The sequence below is a fragment of the Octodon degus genome, unplaced genomic scaffold (genome assembly GCF_000260255.1).
Source record: "Octodon degus isolate 3935 unplaced genomic scaffold, OctDeg1.0 scaffold00001, whole genome shotgun sequence".
Lineage (NCBI taxonomy): Eukaryota > Metazoa > Chordata > Mammalia > Rodentia > Octodontidae > Octodon > Octodon degus.
In genome coordinates, this window is record NW_004524577.1 from 1,855,004 (window position 1) to 1,878,695 (window position 23,692).

Here is a 23,692-nt window from a genome sequence, read left to right on the forward strand (position 1 = left end):
GCAACTGAAAAGCGTTCTGTGCATGTCGATGGAGCAAACGTTATTAGTCAACATCAAAAAGACGCAGGCTGGAGGAGGGAGAACAGAGGAATACGGCTTGAGGAATACAGAATAAATTTATTGTATTTTATTACATTTCCACTTTTCTCTTAATTCCAACTGCATACTACATAATAACTGCTGTTTCGGAAATAAAATGTTTAAACATAAAAATATAAATTCTGTTTCTTAAAAGTGCATACACCTTGAATAATAAAACATACAAATAAATAACAGAAGTCAGTGACACATCTCATGCACTTGGTCGAAAATAATTAAAATGTAAGATGCTTTTTCCAGCCACTAGGAAAGGCATCCTGCCTTCCACTTTATTACACAACTAAAGAAAACCACACAGGATTTTCGATGGTGCATGAATGACATCGAAGCTCTTTGTGTACAGTGACATGACATGCAGCTTTCAGGCTAAGGAAACCCCGGCGTGAGCGAGCGTCCCCTCAAGAGACCTCTTGGAATGGGACCTGGATCCGACTTGAGCCAGCGGGGAGAGGCACATCTGGCGAGCAGCGCTCCGGGCGACGCGACCGCCAGCGCCAAGGGCCACGAGCACTCCGGCCCCAGAAGCACTGCCCTCCTTTCCTTGGGGTCGCGCCGCCACCCCGTCAGAATAGCACCTAGGAAGGCTCACGCTGCGTCTCCGTGGCGCACGACGTCTCTGCTCCAGAAGGCCTGTCTACAGAAGCGCTTCCAACCTGAATTTTCCCTTCTCGCTTGAAGTGCTGAAAATACCAGCTAAACCGTGTTTGTACTTGTAGGCGGCACAATGTTCAAAAGAGATGAAGCCCCAAGCACGGCAGATCATTTCGCAGATGTTGCGGTGCACTCCACTCACCCCAGACTGAAATTAACTCCCACTTGCCTCTGTAAGTTAGCATTCACTGGCCAAAGTTTTGGATGTGTGCTACTTGACTTTTTAAAAATTACATGAAAAAATTACAAGAGTTACCGAAAGAAAAAAAAAAAATCCAAGTAAAATATTTCATAATTGTTTCCAGATGAGAAAGAATTCCAGACACTGTTCTGGAGCAGCAGGAACCACAGCAGCCTGGGAGGTGCTACGGTCATTATTACAAAAAGGCAATCATTCTATCAAAAGCAGGGGCAGGTTTTGCAAGGCCTGAAAGGTTATTTTCTATTTTCTTCTTCCACATTTTCTAATGTAGAGTGCCCCCTTCCCCCATGGTCTCAACCCCCAACCGCACGGAATCCAGGGGAAAGGCTCTGGAAGCACACAGACCCACCTGTTACTCTGCCCACGCTAGCAGCGGAAACGCCCACCCCAGCACGCTGGCCGTTAGGGCCGGCCGCAGGACGCTCCACACTCCACGCTCCTCCCACAGGACACTGACACCAGCCAGCCTTCCGGCTTCCTCTCCAGAAGAGCCGAGCAATCGGAGTCGCTCCTGAGTACTCTGCCTGCAGTGATTCTCACCATAATGCTTGGCAAAGGGGCGGTGAATCACAGCGGTTCTTAATCCTGACTGCAAATTATGAACACACAGGAACCTCAGGGGTGGTAATTCTGGGACCCACCTCTCCATGAATCAGGTCAAAAGCTTGGGAGGGGCACCCAGACATTAGAAATTCCCCTGATCACCTTCGTGAATGCTGGGTACCACCAAAGATGAGTCACTCAGAACAAGCCCAAGAATTTCAGAGGATGCGTGTGAGAGGCGAAAAGCTCACATCAGCTATGAACCTCTCTCTCCCCCCAAAGGGAAAACACTGGTTTTAAATGAGCATCAGGTGGATCTGCACCCAAATCCACCGCATACCACCACTATAAGTGTGAGAGCCTTGTTCTTACTGTGCCCAGTGGAGGGAAGCGCCAAAGCTTTCCAAAACAGCTTTAAGTGTCTACAAAAGCATTTTTAAATTGTTAGCACGATTTGAAGCCACATTCGTTCCTTGTGACCGCGGTAGAACCCTAGAAGATATAAAAAATTAAAATCTATAGAAAATGGCAGGTTATTTTTAGAACAAAATACTTTAGGAAAGTTTTCAGGTTAAATACAGTATGTACATCAACGTATGCTCAACATACCTAATTCCACTCCTGCCCACAAAATATTTATTTTACAAACAATCTCGCCAATGATAAGAGAAAAATCAATAAAGAGAAATATACGCAAAACTAACCAAGAAGTCACAGTCATGCTCATCTGCACTGATTAAGCTACATTTTAAAAATTACAAAGTCAAAAATAGAGCTCCACAATTTAAGAGTTGTGTTCTTGGAACAACATTGAGTATAGCCTTTTGTACCGGTTGTTTGCATAGGTAGAGCATGCTTTCTCACTCAGAGGCAGGGCATGCAAATCTGCTGTCATCACTTGGGGTAAAAATGACTGGCCATGCTCAAAACGCAGCGGCAAAATCACTTTGGGGGGTCAATCAAAGGCAGTAGGAAACACCAGCGTATTTACTTAAAAGCAGTGGATGACCCACCCCCAAAACATGTCAGATTAACAATAATGAACCCTCGATGAAAGTAAAGGCAGAAAAGCCTGCACACTAAAGCTATGTTTTGTGTTTATGATAGGCACTGGTTTGTCAGTAAACTGTGTCCTTCTCAAATACAAACTCCAGTGTGCCTGCAGAACATGTTTTATTGAATCTGTGCTTATAATTTGCATCCTAACCCGGGACACTAAGTATCTTTGTTGCCTGATAACAACCACCTGTGGAGGAGACAGTAATCTGTCAGAATGAGATACATCGGATGAGCATCTACTTTAAAATAAATGGACTCTGCTCCCAGCTTCTCTCCGCCTCATTTTCCCTAAAGCTGCCACTACTATTCCTGTGTTCTCAAACAGTGGGAAGACGCTTCACACACACACAGCTCCACACGTGTCTCACACAAGCACAACACACTAACGTATGGGAACTGTGTAATGGATTTTTCAATTCTTGAACAGCAGAGATAGCTTGGTCTGAACAAGTACAGCACCTCCAGAGACGGCTTCCAGAGCAAACGGGCATGCTCAAGAGGACCATGGCCTCGGCCAAGTGCCCAGGAACCATTAGCCCTTCCTGTCAAGAAACAGCACTCCTTGGATATGACTGGCATGTGCTGCTTGATCAGCTGTGTTCTCGGGGCTCTTCGGAGCCAGCGAATCCCTGGAGCATTCAGCTGGCCGTTCAATGCGGTACAGGCCTCGATGAAAGTGTGCAGGACAGATGAGCCCTCAGTGATTCCAAGAGTCTAAGGCAGCCTCACGGACCACGACAGCATCTCTACACTACAGATGCTCCACGCTTGCCTTTATTGCTCCAGCATATTCTGGTCACCTAGGCTGCTGTTAGCATGAGGAGATGCAAAAGGGAGGAGGCAGTGTGAAGTGAGAGGCGCCTCCTGGGCAGCTCTGTATTCCACACTAAGGGGCCGCAGTGGTCTTAAGAAAGGATAAAGCCTCAGTACACTGGACTTTTACAGAAAAAATAAATCAAGAATAAAAAGTGTGTATATATATATCAGGAAATGACTGTACTAACTAGGCCCATCTGGTCGCTGACCAGAATCCCACACTTACCATCCTTAGCAGATGCTCCTACAGCACATACATACTCATTATGCCAAATGCCACCAGGGGGCACGAGGGACAAAACACAAGTCGCTCACCCTAACGAACTGAACTGAGCCAAGTGAGCACATTCCCGATGACTCTTCACTCTGCATCTTCAACTCTTGAGCACAATATCCTTTCCTGTGGCGTCAAGTTTCACCTTGTTTTTAGGAATAGTGAAATGTTCATTGTTTATCAATCATGGAAATATAATAGCTGAACGATTCCTAGACAATGTCATGATACGTACTGATTTTTCCTATTTAATTAAATCTGAAACAAGGACTAAATTTCATAGACATACATTTATAGATTTTACTATAAATTTTATTTCTAGATCCCATGGAAAATTAGAGATCTGTAGAGTTTTTAAAAAAGACATTATACATAATGGAAATTCTATTCCTACAGGACTTCAGAATAAAGATATTTATCACTGTGAAAATAAAACTAGTTTCTACTAATGCTTAACTGATTAGGGCAAAAAAATGGGTTATTAAAACCCTCTGGCTATTATCAAACTATTACTCTAATAAGACTGTGTCAGCCACACCTAAGACATTTCAAAGGAGACCCATCTGCTAAACAAGGATGAGGGATGCGAACGTGACACACACCCGGTTCCCGGTAGTGATGGTCCCTAGCTGGGTGCACCCTTCTCAGGAAACAAAGCCAGCCAAGGCGGTCGAGGGGCTGCTGGCGCCACGGAAGCGACGCAGCACGGAGGCAGCCAGCGCCGACAGCAACCGCTCGGTGCAGCACACAGCCGCTCTGGAAAGCCCTCAGAATCTGGACGAGCAAACCCACAAGGCGGCGAGGCAGAGGGCAGGTGCAATGGGCTGCACCCGGCAAATGACATGGAGCAATACGCGACCTTTATGAGACCGAGCGTGTCAGTGCTAACTGCTGTCGGCCACCCTCAGCATACGTGACCTCCAAACCTGGAAGGCACCAGCTAATGCTCAGAGTAGCAGCAACATGAAGTTACAATAGCCCACTGGAAATATTTCCCAAGAGATACTCATAGAAAAGGAGAGAGAGGAAAAGGCAGTGCAGAATCCACGCCGCCGCTTGCTTATGCTTCGCGATTACTTCACACCCAGCACATAAAGCATGATGATAAATGGATCGGTGCACCCAGAGTCCAGAAAAATTTCAACTGTTTATGATCCAAACAAAGTAAAGCACACAAACTTGGCACACTACATCTTGTGGCAAAGTGACATATGCTGTTCAAGGACAGTCAGGACTGTGACTCTCTTAATAGTTAAAAAAAAAAAAAAAAAAAAAGAGAAAAGTAGAACTTGAGCAGGAAATCATTTGCAGGCCTCCCCAAAGCTTCAGAGAGCTTTGAGTACAGACTACTTATCTGATATTTCTGTGAGGATCCCCTTTTTCTGTAAAAGAAATGCAATTTGTACTGACAATGCCAGATGGAACAGTCTCCAAATCCTGCTTGCAAGTTCTTGGTAAGAAATTAAATCCTCAGCACAAGGAAGATATAGACGAATTACTGAAAGGCAGCCTTCGCAAGGACTGGCAGGCAGGACCTCAAGTGCATCTGAACATACTGCCGTATGTCACTTCGGCACGCCACTGACTCTCAGCAGGAGGCGGTTTCTTTCCAAATTATAAGATGAGGAAACAAGCACGTAGGCAAGGTGCAGCATGGAGCCTTCAACTCCTACCAAGGAAAAGCACAGCAGAGGAGGAGAATGTGTCGGTGCGTACGTCCAGCTTACAGCACATTTCTTTCCAGGTATCTTTCAAAGGTGTTAACTGCTCTGCTACAGCTCAAATCCCAGTGGCCTTAGCGAGCCAATACAGAAGCGAAGCAGTGTGCCTAGTGACGGCTCTCTGCTTATCCAGTCTGCCACCTTAGGACACAGCCCAAGTGCCAAGACAGGCTAGGGTGTGCACACTTCTGCAGACAGGAAGGTAGCGAAAGATTTTTAACTACCTCGGAAACCTCTCACCTGTGGCAGTATAAGAAATGACAGTCACCCGCGTGTCACCTTCTTTAATCCATTTACTGATGCACTAGACTAGCTGAGTATATATATACCTGAGAAACATTAGTGTTAAAATATTGCCCTTTACAAAGACTGGTAGATGGGGGACGAAAGTGCAGAAAGCAAGTTTTTCCCTCTAAATATTAGCATCAGTTTTTAAAGCTCCTGGTGTCATCACTCGAAAATTCCAGTGAGGCCAAATCCTGCTCAAATGAAACCTAAGTCAAAGCCTCTACACTGATGATAGCTTACCTGGTTCACAGGTTCAAAACCCTAGTGTCCAATGAAAGTCATTAAGAGTTCTCTAGAAAGAAATATGTACATTTGCTAAAGGGTATGTCCAGGGTATCATCTATAATTATTCTGGTTAGCTTGTTCTAGATGCTTTGCCTATGGCTGTTATTTGGTTCAATGACAGAGTAAGGCGACACTTTTAACAGTTTGCAATTAAATTGTTCACACACACACACACGCACACACACACACACGCACGCAGGCACAGTCAGGCAGATAACCCAAAAATTACAAAACAAAAGAATAAAGGGCTTTGGTGGGAGGGGGAGCTTCTAAATAAATAAACATCTTTACAGACAGAACACTTGGATTGCAGGAATATCACTGAGGTCTCTGAGAAGGCCGTGCAGAGGTTTGCATGCTAGCAGGTAACTTTTTGGAGGCTTTCTCAGCAGACTGCCTGCCACTGGGAGATGCAGGAACTGCAGAATCTAGCTGGGAAGACTTGGATTTTCGGGCAGACAGCAGGGAATGTTTAGCAGAGGCAGGGTCCTTGCAGACAGGCTCCTTTCCAGCTGGGTTGGCACTTGGCTGCTGGGAGCCTGGAGGCTGGAAGCCTTTCTCTGCCTTGTCATCCACCACGTTCTTACCAACTGACTTGACAGAGCTTCCACCGGCCTTTTTAGAGAGTAAGGACGTCTTGCCAAGGTCAGTCGACCGCCGGGTTTCCTTCTGTCTCAAGGCGGACTTGAAGAAAGACAGCCCCTTGTCCTCAGATTTGCTATCCCTCTTCAGCCCGGACCGCACAGTGGTGCTGGGGGAGCGCAGGCTGGCCATGGAGGAGCTCCGCACGTGCTTGCCGTCGCCCTTGCCCTCCCCCACTCGGGCCTGGCTCACCCGAGGGGAGCTGGGTTTAGAGGTGGATGTAAGGCTGGCTCTATCAGAACCCAGGCTCTGTCTGGAGCCCTCTCTACTCAAGGTCCGATCTGAAGTCCTGCTCTTCCCAGGAGGGAAGGGGCCCCTGGTGGCAGGGCCCGAGGCTTTTTTGGCAGACGTAGAAGTAGTGTGAGTGAGGACAGAAGCTGACTTCTGCTTCTGTGGTGAAGGAGATGACACTGAGTCCTGGGACTTGGGGGATGCCTCCTTCCTGGGCTGGCCAGGGGCAGGGGATGAATGCCTGCCACTGGCCCTGGAAGATGAATCTGCTTTGCTTCGAGAGCGGGAATGCTTTAGAGAGACTTTCACGGGAACAGGAGAAGAAGGGGATGTACTTGAAAGAGATGAGTCCTGGCTGGCCAAGGTTGGCCTCCCCTTCCGCAAGCTTTTGTCTGGCTCAGAAGCGCCTTTGGAACTGGGAGATCGCTTGGCTGTGCTCTCTGGCTTCTTTGTGAGTGAGCCTGTGTGGCTCGGGGGCTTCACCTCTTTGACTGGAGAGCTGTCCACAGAGTCACTCTGATCCACGTAAGCAATCTGATTATTGTTATCAAATGGATCAGAGACCGGAGGTAAGTGATCCCCTTGTGCTACGTTTTTGTTCTGTGTATCCACAACACTGGAGTTCAATCTGCGGCTGTCAGACTCATCTCTGAGCACACCTTCCATGACAGCCAACGGGGCCCGGCCCACAGCCCTGCGGTCACGTCGACTGTGAGTACTGCTTGGTTCCTGGTAGCTACTAGAAAGATTCCTCAAACTTCCAAAGCAGGAGATGGAGACCTTGTCATCTACTGCCTCCCCAATCTTCTCCAAGGTGGAGGCGGAGCTGTGAAGGGGAGAGTCCCCTGGGAATCGGGAAGGAGAACTGGAACGCAACTGCAGCTTAGCAGACAGGGACCAAGACGGTCTCATGCAATTTTCATTGATGGCCAAAGGGCTGGTGACAGAGGATCGAGATGACAGGCTCTGACGCTGGACGCTTCTCACAAATGGTCGAGTTGAAAAGCCTCCTGAACGCAGCAAAGAGAATTCTGTTAAGCTAAGCCAATGAAAACATTCCAGTCACATCTTAAGATACTGAATATAAAGCAAAGGTAAGGCTCACGGAATGGTAAGAACATGGCCTTCAAAGCCAGCCTGTCTGGAGGTAAGGTCAGCCTTGTGATTTCAGCCTTTCAGAGCCCAGTCCCCATATCTCTGAAGAGGCCATCCTAGGCCTCCGGGTCCTACAGCAGAGGTCAGCACACTCTCTGTGTGAAGGCCAGAGAGCAGATGTGTCAGGTTTGCAGGCAAGCCCACCGACTCTGTCACAAAGGCACAAAAGTGGCCCCAGGTGACAAGAACAGGTGTGTGTGTGCTCCAGAAACTTTCCTAGCAGAGAAAGGGTGTGGGCCACATCTGGCCCTGGACTGCAGCTCGCCAACAACTGGTGCGGTCTGATAATTAAGTAAGATCTTAGAAGTCCTGTGCCCACCCCTCCACAGATTCTCCCTGAATGCCAAGTGCTAGCTCAGCTCCTCCACGGTCCTGAATGGTACCTGGGCCTTACAGAAGGAAGTACGTGCCAGGACACACCAGTCACTGCAGGAAGGGCTAGTGTCAGAGCCCACCACCCTGTGGCCTCCTCGGTGCCGCATGTAAAGTAGTTCGTAACAGGCAGCTATCGAAGTGTGTCACTTGGAGCAACTACAGACTTGGATGCAGTTACGCCTACCCTGAGGACCTACAATTGCCAGCGAGATACTCCTAACTAGAACAATACAGGGTACTTGTATTTGCAGCAGTTTAAAACTTCCACAAAAAAAAAAAAATTCTCAGGTGAACACTGCGCGCTTGGTACTCCAGCGGAGGCCTTTGGGAAACTCTGTCTCTACAAACCCCTAAGAGCCAGGCTCTGTCCTGTGGGTACCATCCCACACCATTCCACAATGTGATGCTTGGGAGGATACTGATTTCACCAACTGTAGTGTGTAAAAGCAGACTGAGGCAAATCAAATCTAAGCTTACTGTTGACAGTGAATTCTAAGTTTACAGGCTGTGCTAAAGACAACCTCTGCCTAAACATGCAAAGGTTCACTGTTTGGCTTAAGCTAAAATGTTAGAAGCTGCAGAAGGCCAGCCATTAGATCCTCATAATCTTATTTTGTAAATAAAGCAACAAACCAGAGAGGAGGCAGAGCCAGGGTTTTAGCCTCACTTCATTTTCTCACGTTATCCAACCGCTGGCCTCAGTGCACCTCCATGGAGGAAGAGCCGCCATCCTCCTCACGGAAGCTGGGCTCCCTCTCGCTCCCTGCGGCACTTGGCACTAGCTGCCTGCTCCTGCCCACACCACCAGGGGTTCCTGTGCGTTCTAAGGTCCATTCTGCCACTACTCTAGCAGCAAGGGGAGGTCTTTCTTTAAAAAGCCCAGAGTTCAATTTTTATTCAATTTTGGCAGGTTTTCTACTCTAGCTATGTTCAGAATCAGAAGCCTGAAGCTGGCGCCATCATGGAAACAGGCAGCCCTGGGTAGGGCACAGCTTCGCTAAGCCTTTGGAGCCATTCAGAGGGTTTTAAAAAACACTCTGGACAAAAAATGTGAGCTTGGAGTTGGGCAGATAGCTTGGAGGTCTAAGTGCCTGCCTGGCAAGCACAAGGATGCAGGTCTGATCTGTGCCACCGCATGCCGTCCCAGCCCCAGACCTGGGTGTGCCACACTGACCACTGAGAATGGGCATGATGGTGAACGCCTGTAATCCCAGGCTGGGGAGGCTGAGACAAGAGGATAACTACTATGAGAACCTACACCACATAAATAAATAAATGATAAAAAAATTTTAAATGTGTGTATTATAATACAGAGTTAAAGCTCAAGTCTCTGCACACTAGTTTATCAGAGTGGAAAAAAAAAGCAGTAACAAGTCCTGGACCGCAGGGGAAAGTCAACAACTCTGTTTATGCTCATAGCCATGACCCACAGCTACGTGGCCCCCTTGCTGTGTGCTGCGTCCCCTTTCAGTCCCCTACAACCCCTAATGACTCTGCCCACAAGTCTGCGGGACCCTGTGCCCTGCCCAGCGGTTGCCCTGGGGGTTCGCTGCCAAGAGCCACACCCACCATCATCTTCACTTCTCTCCCCGGTCATCTCCACAGACTCCGAGAGCGAGGCCAGCGAGGTGCGTCTGGAAGAGGCTGCGGAGGTCACGCTAGCTTGCTTGCTCCCCGGGAGCCGACTCACCCAGTGCTCACACAGGGATGAACTTGTGGAGCCTGCAGAAAAGGAGGTGGCACTGTGTCAGCCAGGGTCCCACAGGCACACCGCCGCACAGACCCTTGCAAGGTATTGCAGCAGAGCTGGGGGTACCGATGTCCTTGCCCAAGGCTGACTTACACTCCCAGCGCCAAACACAAGATGAGGACATGGAAGGCAGCATCCACACGAGATTTACTACACAAGGGCTAATAAATGCAGGGACAGGGAGAAGCACCTCAGAACGCCATGTTTGCATCTCAGGAGTCCGCAAAAAACGGACTGCAGGCAGTCCCTCAGCATCCACCTCTCCTGCAAACACTGCCAGCTCCAGGCCAGGCGGGCCCTGCCCTGTGCACTCACACTCGGGTCTGCGGCTTGGCAAGAACAAGCAATGGCGTGCTGCATTTCTTCTCAGCTGCGCCGCCCAATGGAATTCAGGAGAAGGGGGCAGGACGGTGCTAGAAACGGAACCAAGGCCTGCCAAGCTCACGTGTGGCTAAGCCCGCTACCACTGGGCTCACCACTCACCCTTTATGGAAGTGTGCGACCTTTCATGATACTAATAACACGCACACGTACACAGCTAAGTGTCAATCTGTGTTGGGGGACGCCCTCAAATATGAATGAGGGCAACAGAAAACGCTCTCAAAATTGATGAGTTTCAAGTAGCACTGTCTCAAGTACACCACGACAGTGCGTCATTTCTGAGCACAACTCTGAGAAGCGAAGCAGGAGGCCGCCACCTTCTCAGCAGCACACACTGGGGGGGTCTGGCTCAGCAGGCGGTCCTGTCACTGAGGAGCGCTTCCTTCAGCTGCTTGAGCCTTAGCCTTCACAGGCTCAGGAAGGGGAAGTGCCACCGTTGTCTGGCTTATGCTGTTGACACTCTCCCACGTGACAGTCCTCTGCCATGTCCCCTTACAGTCAAACTCGGAACCAGGAGCCACGCCCCTTATTTCACTGCTGTGTTTATTAGTATGACTGGCTAGATACGATGAGACTACACACAGCCATCTAATATTACAACCCTCACCCCCCCAACAAAACAGGCCAACTTTTGAATTGGAAAAAGACTACTTATTATGGTTTTCCCTCTTACAAAAGGTTTTCCACATACTGTCACCTAATCAGTGCGTGCCACAGCCCACAAGGCAGGTGTTCCGGTCACACATTAGCAATGACGATCACGTGGCTTAGACAGAGTGTGCACCACAGTAACCGCAGCAGAGGCTTCAGAGCAGCAGGCCAGGCTGCGACCCCGCTCACTCGGGCGCTCGTCCCGCAGGGAACACAAGCTCTGGGCCTGTCCCTGCGCGGCCCCTGCCAGCCACCAGTGCCTTGCAGCTCACCCTCACATCCGAGGCTACGAGCATACATGAGAATTAATCTAATCAACCTACAGTCATGAAGCCTTCTGAGATCCCTGGCCTGTGAAGTACAACCTCCTGCTCTGGAAAGAGCGGACCAAGAGCAGGGGCCATCTCACCTGCCACCGAGCTGTTGGCTGACCACGACGGGATGGCCGTCCGCCTCTGGTAGAAGAGGATGTAGGCTGTCTGTGTGCACACTTCATCCTCTGACAGCTGCTGCACATCACTGTCATCAAAGCAATACCACAGGCCGTCCACGGAGTTCTTACAGTAAGCTGCCAAGAGGAGCCCACGGTTAGTGCCTGGGGGTGCCACACCACCTTTCCCCTTCACCCACCGCCACCATCTCTTGGGCTAACAGAATTAATTCTAGAAGTATAAGCCGGTACATAATAACATGGAGGATAAAAAAGTCCCAATTCCGTATCACCTTGGGCAAAACATTTTGAGAAACTCCAAATTATTCCACGTGGACACATTTCTATTTCAAAGGCCTGGGTCTCCACCACGCCCATTCTGCCCTGTAGGGCATTCGGCAATGAAGGGGACATCTGAACAGACACAGGCGGAGGGCAGCACGTCTCCAGCACCTCGCTGGTGGGGCAGGGATTTGCTAAACGTTTTACACTGCGCAGAATGGCACAGAATTAGACAGTCAAAATCTCCACAGTGCCAAAGAGAAAAACCTCAACTAGGCATTTAACATCCTAGTGTTTAATACTAAAGACACAAATTAATACAGATAGAAATAATATTAATAACCCAGCTCTAACCTCCTTTTAACATGTCATATGCCATTTTGGTTCTAATATTTGTTTTCTTATTATTCTTAATTTACAGAGTCCAAAGACACACCCCCTGCAGGCCGTGGTCACACAGCTGGTGAGGGGCAGCGCCCAGCTCACGGCCAGCCTCTGACCCTGAGCTTCCACTGAAGCCCCTGCTCGGCCCTCTTCCCTCAGCAGGTAACTCACACAATGCAAATCAAGAACATACACGCTAATGCACGCAGAGAGCTTTCTCTCCAGTTCAAACTCTAAGCCTGATAGAGAAATAGAACATTCAAGTACCAACAAAAGCTTAGAGTTTGGGGCTGGAGGCGTGGACTCGGCACAGAGAGAGGCCGGCCCTGGGTTTAATCTCCGACACAGCTTTCCCACCAATGCAAGTTTAAGAGTTCATGGAGCCAAGCCGCCCTGTAGGGATTCGCAAGTGAGTCTTACACGCTTGATCCAAAGAGGCACATTATCATCAGGTTTTCTAAATATATCCATTTACTGGAGTGAGATCAACTGTGTGAGAATACCTAGCTGAATGCCAGGCGATACAGAATCAGTGCGGCCCCACAGAGGAGGGCCTGAAAGGGGCCAGAAGGGAGTCCCTCCCCTAACCACACCACTTCAGCAAGCAGACAACCAGAAGAGGTGAACGGGCCCCAGACAAGCAGGGGTCACCAGACCTAACGGGGCCCAAGAGGGAGCAGGGAGAGAGCCCGTGAGCACAGGCAGAATGCGGTCTGCAGCCAAGCACCCACCAGAAGCAGAGCTGGGGAGAAGTGGAGACACACACCGCGCACAGAGCTAAGTGCTGCTCGGCCACGGTCAGGTCAGGTCAGGTCAGGTCAGGTCAGGCTGGAGGCGTACGTGACCCGACTGAGAGGTAGCTCCTATTCCGGAGTGGCGAGCAGGAGCACGACCACAGGGGAACAGGCCCGGGACAAGGACACCCTTGCCCAGCTCTGGCTGCAGTCTGCTTCCCTTAAGGACAGTCTGTTCTCAGACGCGGATGGAAACTAAGGCAGCACAATACTAAATAATCTATTTATTAAAAAGAAGCCCTACTCGCTTCCTCCCAGCACCATCTTCTGACGTGTCTTCTAGGCCAGTGCCACTTGAACTGTGGATCAGTGGCTGGCATTTGTCTACAAGAGCGGCACCAAAACCAGAGATAAGCACTCAAAAGCTTTTACCTGATACTGCTCTAATGCTGTTACTGTGTTTGTACAAAAGGACTGGTTCATAAAGGGTTAGAAAACTGTAAGTAGAAGAAAGTCTTCATCACAGTTCAACAAGCACTATTCTAAAATCTTTGCACAAGTCAGCCGTATCACATAACTACAGCTAGAACTACTGCAGAATAACACATCAGAACAGACGTTACAAATGAAAAGTGAAAAACACAGCATTTTTCATTCACCAACGCTGAGGGCATCTCAGGTGTTCTCTAGACATTTTATATGCCAGCGCACTAGAGCTCAGTGCACTGAAGTGCCTACTTCAGCAGAGCACAGCAGCTGGGTCTGATCCCCACCTGCCACGCAGGCTCTGCCTGTGGGGCACGCTGAGAGGGCAACTGAGACTGGGCGTGGTGGCGCACGCCTGTAATCTCAGCTCTTTGGGAGGCTGATCCACGTAGTGAGACCCTGAACATCCTGTAATCCCTGCCCTAAATACGGGGGGAAAAACCATGTCCTACACCAGATAACCAGAGTGTGGCCTAAGTACAGGAAAGGAACATACCAAGACACTATCTGAGTCGCTCCTAGGGGAGGGACGCGAGGCAGCCACGCTCACCCCTGCTTACCAAAATGGCAGGCACCCTCGCTAGCGGCCGAGCCACAGAGCCGGCGCCACGGCTGGCTGCCCTTGAGGCTTGTGGGCTTTTCCCAGACTGTCCTCAGTGAAGAGCAAGAGGTTATGCTCAGTCCTAGCGCTGGCCTGCTCTTCCCCAAGAGTTCTTGCTCTAAAGCACACCAGAAGCCAGTCCACAAGTGGCACCTTTAACAAAGCCTACTCTGGATGAATACTGGTCACAAATGCTGGCAACAGACACAGATAATCAAATAAATTAAATTATCTTAAGCCTTCTTCCATTCCAAGAGACTATGAGCATACTAATTCCATGACTCACTATCAGAAAACATAAATATTACTAGTAATGACACAAAAGCAAAAATCCAAACAGCAGAAATTTTATAGAAGTATCCCCACAAAATACAGACATAAAACACGCAAGGCACCAAATACAATGCCATAACTCAAATGGGCTTAAGCCAGAGTACAAAGTAAGATGCATCTGGGTATAATGGATATGTAGTCTTCTGTGAAGCTGGGGCAGCTCTGGAACTGCACTACCTTCCGTTTCTCCTCGTAAGCGCTCTCTGGGGCAAGAACAGGCAGTCCAGGCTGCTCCACTGTGGCACACGGGAAAGCTGGGGTCATTTCTCTTACAAACAAGTGCTGCCAACATCATCTAAATATTCAGAGATTGAGCCAAATGGATTTTTAAGCGTAAGACAGGCGTCTAGTCATCTTCCTGACCTGTCCTGGGAGGGCAGAGAGAACACGCTGAAAGAGCATCAGCAGGGGCTGGGAAGGTGGAAGACCCCTCTCCCTGGGTGACCGGCGGGCAGGGGTGTCCCTGGGTCCCATGGCTAGTTACCTCCCCTTACTTTTGTAAATACATGGTCAGTACTAATGTGCTAGGTCTTGTTACAGAAACCACAGACTTGAGAAAAAAATAACATTCCTGAGAAGTGCTCTGGGAAAGACACTGAGTATAAAGGGTGCAGGAATCAGTCCTGCTTGCCCACATGGGTAAACCCAAGTAACAGGATCACCCTCACGTCAGCCCTCATGTGAACAGACAGCCAGGAAGAAGCCCCAAAGTATGCCTGCCCTTCAAGTGGTTTATGTATGCCCTTAACCCAACAATTTCATTTCCAAGACTCTCGAGGAAATGCAGAACTGAAATTTGGAAAAACTGAGTGTGCACGAAGATAGTCATTGGTGTCAGAGGGACAGGTATGAAATGTGGGGTGTCAAGCAATCTCATCATCTGAATATCCCAGAGCACAGTGACACACACCAGGACAGCTGTAACAGCACCAGGCAGCACTTTCCTGTAGGGCCACCATGGGACAGGCTGTTCCTCTGTGACACTCCTGCCTCTGCCCACTGCTCAGACTTCCACCACAGAACCTACCGCACAGTGCTGCAAGTTTACTTGTCTCCCACTAATTGAGTACAGTCCTGAAGAGAGGTTAAGACCTATCTATCTCTGGGGCCAGGGAGACAGCTCAGCAGAATAAGCGCTTGCCTGGCAAGTGCAAGTGCCTGAGTTCAATCCCCGGTCCACCAAAAAAACCCCAGACCTATTTATCTCTAATGTGACAGAGGTCACTGCCAAGCCAAATGCAAGGTGCTTAAATGCCCCCTGAATAACCACAACAGTAAAGTAACAGCGACAACTCCCAGAAAACACTGGGAGTATATAGGCAAAGTCTTACTGAGATACAATGCAAACTTACTCAGCCTTAGAAAAGAAAATTTTGATACACACTACACGGATGAACCTCAAAGACACTACCCTAAGTGAAGTACACTAGTCATGAAGACACCGTGGATTCCACTTACAGGAGGCTGCTACTCCGATCCACACAGACAAAGAGCACAGTGGCTCTCCTTCAGCGGTACACAGTGGTGGTGAGCCCGTGGCACACGCGCCGTGGCAGGCTGCTTGCGCCACTGAAAGCGCTAACAGGCTTGCCGTCACTGGGACAGAGCTCCAGTTTGAGCAGATGAAAACAGCTCTGAGATGTGCAACGATGACAGCTGTGCACTAACGGGAGCGCGCTAGTGCCGCTGAGCTGTACGCCCGACACGGCTACCACGGCCATTCTCTCCTGTGTACGTTATCACAACTGTTTCGAATCTCAGCACGGTTATCCCCAAGTGCTAAGCCACCTTTCTCTAGTCTCTACAAGTTATATGACAAGCAGAGCTGCTTCTGTAAACAAAAAAGTAAGTTTATTCTTAGAACAAAAAGAACAGACATTATCAAAAGTGGCTGAGAGCTACTCTCAGTAAGGGAGCAGGTGGAGTATCAAAGAACAAAGCAAAACCCTGACGTGGAGTGCAGTGCAAACGGGGCAACCAGTGAATCCCCAGTTGACCGGACAGCACTGTCCACATGTACACTATGATAACTACTAAGTGACCCAACTCGGGACCAAGAGGAAGGCTTGTGACACACTCGCTCTTGGATAGAGACCTCGAGGACGAGCTGCCCTCACAGCAGCACAGCGGCAGGGACGGGGAGGTCCTGAGGCCAAGCGACCCTATCCAAGCCAGCCCGCCTGTAGGATGCCAGCACAGACACGTGGCGCGCACGCTGCAGACCTGTGTAGTGCCCCCCTTGCATGGTGCCATGGTGATTGCACACAGCATACAGGTCATAGATGTAGTCCTCAGGGTCTCTCCCGAGTCCGTAGGGCCGTCTCCATGGGGACCAGTGGGATGGCAAGCTCCAGCTGCTCTGGCTTCTCTTAACCACATGAGGGGTCATGTCCAGGCCGGTCAAGGGGAACTTGACCATGTTCTGAAGTTTCATGCGCTTGTCTCCTTCCTGTCACCAGGAGAAAAACAAGTTCTGATGATATCTTAATGCAAACAGATGGCGGATCAGCTCAGTGTAAAATGTGACGCTACCTGCTACAGCGGTCCAAGTTGCCCAGCTAACATTTCCCAAGACACAGACCAAGAGCTCTAACTGTCGCGACCAGTGATGGCAAACCTTTTAGCGCGTCCAGTGACACGAATGGCCCGCTGCAGCAAGCGTGCCTCAGGTTCACCACCACTGGTCTAGTGGAACAGGTTTTAACACAACTACAATGGCACCAGTAAGAATCTACACACAGAATGTAAACGAAGCTCTCTGAGCGCGCATTTCCTTACCTGGTAAGAGCTTTCAGGCATCTAACTTAACCCTCCATCAGAGAGGCGGGAACACTGGTGGAGTGGTAACTACACGAAGGACACATCTCCCAGTGGCTGCCCCAGAGGAGTGCTCCAGGAGCGGTGACCGTCTCCTCCCTCCTCCAACAAAGACATCACAAAGTCACACTGACTGAGCTTAACACACTCATTTAACTGGCGATCTTGAGTAATGTGTGTTTTCTTTTAAGTGCACAGGAAAATCCTTTGAAATCCAACCATTAAGCTGATTGGGCACTTACTACATGTCTTGAGTCAGCAGAAGCTTCACAAAGTGAGCCAGACACAGATGACATCCCAGGAGCTATGGCTCCATCAAGGGCAGAGAAACATCATGAAATATAGAGAAAGGGCTCTAACTGCTCAGGAAGGCTAGGCTGGAGACCTTATTCTGTGGTGAAGGGGGAGGCACTGAGGCATTGACAGAGGAGGTAAGCACATCGATTTAAAAGACACTGCAATTGCGACCAGCTAGAAAAAAAACAAGTCTCAAGTGGCAGGGAACTGCAGGAATGAACAGAAAGACTCAAAGGAGCCACAGCCAAGCTGCAAGGGTCTACCAGGACAAGAAGGATACGGAAGAGGAGTCAGAGACGTGGCTCAGGTCTGAGTTCCTGTAAGGGAAGGACATGCCTTCAGAAGACACCAAGAGCAAGGGAGACCCGTCCACGTGGAATGAGCCAGCAGGCTGCACCCAGCCCTCAGCCAGCTTCCCCCCGCAGAGCTGAGGGGAAAGTATGCGGAACACTACACAGAAGCAATGATCCCTGGGGCCCGCGTGTTGCTTGCCACCTCTGCCTCCAGAGCTCCTGTGCCTGTCCCAAGCTGATTCCTATCTCTCCACCCCGAGCAGTAGTAGCCTCCCCAGAAGCCTGCCTGGCCTCTCCAGCTCTTCCTGGCTTCATTCTCAGTCTCGCGTCAGTCTGGCAAGAGCCAGAATGACCCTTCCAAAAACAGCCCAGCTGCAGCAGCGTCCCACCCTTGGGGCACCCAGCTCGTCTGCCCCTGCTTTCAGCTCTGCAGGTGCTGTACTCCTCCAGACCCAGACCCTGCAGATGCTGCTGCGGTGCCGCTGCGAGCGAGCATCCAGGCTCCACCTACCTGGAGAACGCCTGGTCCTCTCTCCCAGACATTCTCAAAGCCAGGCCTACAGATGCGGCCCACCTCTGTTTGCCTCTAGCAAGGCTAAGAGAACCATGATCCCAGGGAATAGACAGGCTTTTTGAAAAACTGATACATGCTGAAGAAGAGCGTCTTCTCTGTCTGTACCTATGACGCATCTCCTCAACGACACGACAGCTCCCCCAACCAGGATGCCGGTCATTGTTACACTAGGCAGAAATAGGACCCTGTCTCCCCCACAAAGGATCTCCACTTTTTTCTTAATGCCAAAGTAAACATACCAAAGTTCAGACAAAGCACTTACTAGTCTAACGTAAGCCCTCAAGACAGGAAGATAGCTGCAATATAACTCAAATGCTTAGGACTTAAAGGGCCACAGAATGCTCAAATTTTGCTTCAGGAAAGAAAAGCCACATCCCCAACTATGGGCAAGTGTGTGTCAAACAGGGATACCAAAGAGCCCACATGCTCCCAGGAGTGGGCACAGAAAACTCGCTGGACAAGGGGCTTCCTCACCTGGCGGAATCTCTTGAGGTGTATGATGAGCACATCCGGCAGCGTCCACAGGCTTAACGTAATGCTCCCCTGCTGCAGCTGCTTACAGTGTGGGCACCGCCAGGCGTCGTCTGGGGCGAGCTGGAAACAAGGAGCATGACTTCTGTTATGCACTGCTTCATGCAAGACCTGGAGAGACAGACGGACTAACTCCTCGTCCAGGTCAGGGGGCAACGCAGAACCTCTCTGGAAACCACCCCAGGAAAACCAAAGGAACACCAAGCGCAATCACAAGCGGCACTTAAGAAGAGTCTGCACCTGATGTGCGCTCTCCAGATTGTCCTTCAGAGAGGAACAACTAAAGTGGAAATACTAGAGAGGCTGTCAGGCGTCACAGAAGCACCCCGCATCAGCACACTCCCAACTCAGCTCAACGTCCTCCCAGCAACAGAGACCTTCCCTCTGCTGTCATCTGTCCATCCAATCTCAGAAAATACTATAACGCTGCCCACCAAAGGCAAGACACAGAATCATGCCAAATTCCAACTCCCCTCTCTTGCTCCACTTCAACCAAGTAACTCTCCCTGCTCTTTCTGTGCCTGCCTCCTCGTCTCACACCCACTCACACCACCCCCACGCCAAGTCCTCACTCATCCTCTCGCCTGGACTTCATCAGTTCTGTCTTCTCCTCCAAGCCCTGAACTTTCCCAACAACGCTCCCCTGCTGCTACAGCAAAGCCTTTCTGAACATCAACCTAAGGCCCTGAAATCCACTTACGTCACCTCAGCAGGGGCAAGTTGAGGATGAGGATGTACTGAGGTGCTAATACATGAAAAATTCATTCTGTCCTCAGAAGATACACCAGACCTGGCATCATCAATACAATGAGGGAAAGGAAGCCATGGGAATGCAGGACAATTCCCGCTGAAGTGGGAAGGAGCCGGGGACAGATTGTGGGATGTCTTTTTAAGGGAAATTCCAAAACTCAGAGCCTCCAGAGTCTCCACATGGAGTCAGAACAGCAGGCGAGTTATAAGACTTGCATGCGCAAGGAAAAAAGAGCAGTAATGAGGTCACTGGCACTGCATCCACTGCAGAGATCAAATGCAGCCTGAGGAGAGGCCAGCAAGAATTGCAGCGACCAGTTTAACAGTGCAAACCAGAGATGACAAGAGGCTGGGCGTGGGGCTGAGGGAGTGGGCAGAACCAAAGAGGAGAGAGACTGGATCTAAAGCGAAAGAAAAGCAAAACTAAGAGAACTTTGTTTTCATGACAAGGGGCCTAGTCTTGTTTGCAAGGAAGGTGGGGAGAGACAGAAGTTTGGGTAGACAGGTAAATCAGGAGGACTGAAGCCAAATTGCCACCTCGTACGCCCGTATCCCTGTGCAATGTATAAACTCCCTTACACAACCACCCAGTCCAACGTTCGTGCTGTACAGAGCAGGTTTTAACACGTTCCCCACAGGTACCTTCATAAAATACGGCAAGAACACTGTGGCGACGTCTAACTGCTTGGAAAGTGCCTCAGATGCTTCCCAGGTATCCACTGATCTCACTGTGTGCACTGAAAGCTCCAAGACCTGAGGGCACACTCCGAACACCTCCACTCCTCCTTTTCTAGATTTACACTGTTATTTGGGCCCAAAACTGATTCTACCTCCCCAGGAAGGGAACCAGCTCAGCAGACAGTGACCCATTTTCTGATGGTTTGCCACAAAGGCCTTTCACGTTTAAGACAAAAACCACTCTCTTGTTATTTGCAATCTTTAGATTCTACCTTTTTATGGAAAATTAAGTTCAGTCTTTTGTTAACATACAATTCTTCAAGGGCTTGAAATTAGCTATTAGATCCCCTTACAGCCTCCTCTGGCAAGTCACACTAGTCATCCTGACTCCCAGGCACCCCACTCAGTGCACATCAGAGACTGTCCCAGGTGGCCAACGCTTACAGGAAATACTTACAGCAATTAAAAGAGCAGCGCTGTCCCTATCAGAGCTGAGGCACTGTCTCCAAGGCCTCTGTCAGGCAGCACGACGAGGGCTCCCTGCCCTGCGGTACAGCTGGTCAACACTGAAGGGTCACAGTTGTACCCCGAAGTCACTGTCATGCAGCCTGCGGCCAGCGAAGCCCTTCCTCCTCCTCCTCTCCTATTTGCAGCATTATGTGGGGCCCAATATTGAACTCCCCAAGGTGCGCTCACAGATGCGGTACACGCTAGTGGACACTGCCCGTGGCCAAGCACGGCTCTAGAACACCAGGGTTACTTAGTGAGAAAAACTACTCCTGATCTCAGAGAGCGCATGCTGTCGTCGCCCTCCCTGCTCTGGCACTCTAGTTACACAGCCTCATCTCCGCTGCACAACATGGCAAGCTCCGTCCCGCTGGCAACTCTGCTTCCACCTCAATAAGTGAACCTGCCAGAAACGACCTCGCTAGCACCAGCTAGTCACTCTGGGTCCGTGAGATGTGTGCTGCTCTCCTCCATGAGTGCAACACACTAGTGCTGTTATCAAGGGGCGCTGCTCCCCGCTAGCTCTTCCCCAACATCTCAAGAGTCACATATATGTCGCCCAAGAGGTAAACAGAACATGGTGCCACACACAGTCCACAGTACTCACTTTCAAAACCAGCTACTTTATGATTAAGCCCCAAGATGAGAAAACACAGCTCATGAAAAGCTACCATTAATGGGAACAGCTATGAATAGCGTGGAGGTGAGAAGATTCAGTTAAGACTATGAAAAGTATTTTCATATATTTGAAGAGGCAAAGTAAGAGCTGTGCTATGAACAGACTTGGGAGGGAGCGAGCGCTGTCTCAAGAGTGGTGGCCAGGAGACATATTTCAGTCACCAGCAAGGCCAGCAAAGAAATGCTGGTGTGGGCAAGCACCCTGGGATGCCGAGCAGTGGCCCGCCGAGACTACAGGGCCAACGCTAGGAGTCAGCTCCAAGTGCCTTCTGCTCCTGAAGCGTACGACTGCCCGTGTGAGGAGCGAAGACTAAAGACTCAGGGCCACGCCACACTAAGCATCAGTACCAGAGGCGCACTGAAGGGCTCCGCCGGCGTTTCCTAAGGCACACCACAAGCACAGGTCCGTGGCCACACAGCGAGGGCTTCCCTGCCCCTCCACCTGTCCATGCTTTCACTTCAACACTGAGTCCCCAGTCCTGCAAAGCCCTGTGCGCTACGAGGCCCAAAGCACCGCTGTCCTACAAAATCCCATCTCCACACTTCAGTACAGAAGCCACACTTGTCTACTGAACCTGAAATGGGCTCATGCAACTTTTTGTTACTTTAATTAAATTTAAGTGGGTCCGCACACCTAAGTTCTCGGTACATGGGTACTAAGCTGAAAACACTTGTTTTTGTCACTAAGGAGAGGGATTTAAAACTTATAGATAGAAAAGAAATCAACCATTAAAAAAAAATGACAAAGATTCATTTCTAGAGCATTCTAATGGCTCAAGAATCGCAATTACTTTTTGTTAAAGCCCTGAAAGCACCAGCAGCACTGCGCAGCCTGCATGTGTACGACCCATGCGGACCGAAGTCCTGGGGCCGTCCGGAGCAGCTTCTGCTCCCCACTGCCACCTCGCACGCCCTGCCCTGCCCCGCCTCTCACCCGCTCCTCTTTGGTGTAGAGTTGGAAACACTGGGACAAAGTGCAGGTCTGAGGCTGATGGTGACGCTCCTTCTGCAGACGGACGCTCTCTGAGTCAGGGATGTACTCGTCCTCAGTATTCACGAACAAGCTACATGAGGACAAAGCACTATCAGGCAGGTTCTTGTGGACGAGACGAAAGCATAATCACAGCTTGACAAGGCAGCAGTGAATTCGCGATCAGAGAGAGCAAGGTGTAGAAAGCAGACGTGGCCACCCAGCCCTCCACAGGTCCCAAATGTTCTTAGAAAGTTCTCCATCGGCAAAGCTGTCTTAAGGACTGACCTGGAGTTAGGGTTCTGGGATTACCACTGAACACTGCTGACTAAATCGAATCAATCCACTGTACATAAGGACATACAGTTGATGTAGCTTACTAGAGTTAACAGGCCAGTAACAAAAAAACAAAGTAATTGTACCTATATACAAGAAGTACGTAACTTTTTTCTGAGCAGCAGATAAATACTCTAAGACTTTCAGATACAAAGTCTATAGGAAAGGAGAAGTCTGCTTTAAACAGACTATGAACATAGCTAAAGAGATGGAAGATTTATGTTCCAGCTAATTTGGAAGATGAGACAGATGAACAGCATGCTACTAAACTAATAAAACAATGACTGCATAAATACTAAGTAACGAAATACTCACTAATCTTTTGTCTCCTTGTCCCACTCCACCACTAATTTCACATGAGCAGTACCACCTGGTCCACAAGATTTTAATGCCCTATAGAACAGGGAAGCCACACATTACCATCAACACAATGTGACTTACCTTGAATCCTGTCATTACTGAAAATTCTGCGCAATTCCCCAAAATAAAACATTTTTAGTGAGACTACTATATGGTTGGATTTAGTAAGTAATTTACAAGTGGGCTGAAAAATTTTTAAATTAAGATACTCGATAGAGAAAAAAGGAGGCCAGAAGAAAACTGGCACCCATTAGAAGTACCTGCAGTCACCCCCAGGCGCTCCTCAGTGCCTTCCCAAGTTCCGCTGGGTTCCGTACCCACAGCCTGCCCTCCCGCTCCCCACCTGCTCCACACTCCACGCCTGACACTGCCCACATCACCCTCCACCATGCCTCCCTCCTCCATGAGAGCAACACATTCACCCGCATGCGCTGGCCACTACCCTCTCCTGAGAAAACCTTTCAGCACTTGGTAAACATCACTGCTTTCAGCTTTCTTCAGTTATACGATATTTTGAATTATAATCTA

At 49.6% G+C, this 23,692-nt stretch overlaps 1 protein-coding gene across 1 annotated transcript in view; it reads right to left on the minus strand.

Annotated features, from left to right (window-relative positions):
- Positions 1–3,541: 3,541 nt before the first annotated feature.
- Usp31 (ubiquitin specific peptidase 31) overlaps positions 3,542–23,692 on the minus strand; it is a 75,050-nt gene continuing 54,899 nt past the window's right edge. The window contains exons 10-16 of the mRNA XM_004622884.2: positions 23,120–23,197; positions 22,433–22,562; positions 18,829–18,948; positions 16,597–16,822; positions 11,533–11,691; positions 9,911–10,063; positions 3,542–7,821 (exon numbers count right to left, since the gene is read on the minus strand). Coding sequence (XP_004622941.1) covers positions 6,257–7,821; positions 9,911–10,063; positions 11,533–11,691; positions 16,597–16,822; positions 18,829–18,948; positions 22,433–22,562; positions 23,120–23,197 — 2,431 coding nt within the window. The 3' untranslated portion in view covers positions 3,542–6,256. The remainder of the gene's footprint in view (positions 7,822–9,910; positions 10,064–11,532; positions 11,692–16,596; positions 16,823–18,828; positions 18,949–22,432; positions 22,563–23,119; positions 23,198–23,692) is intronic.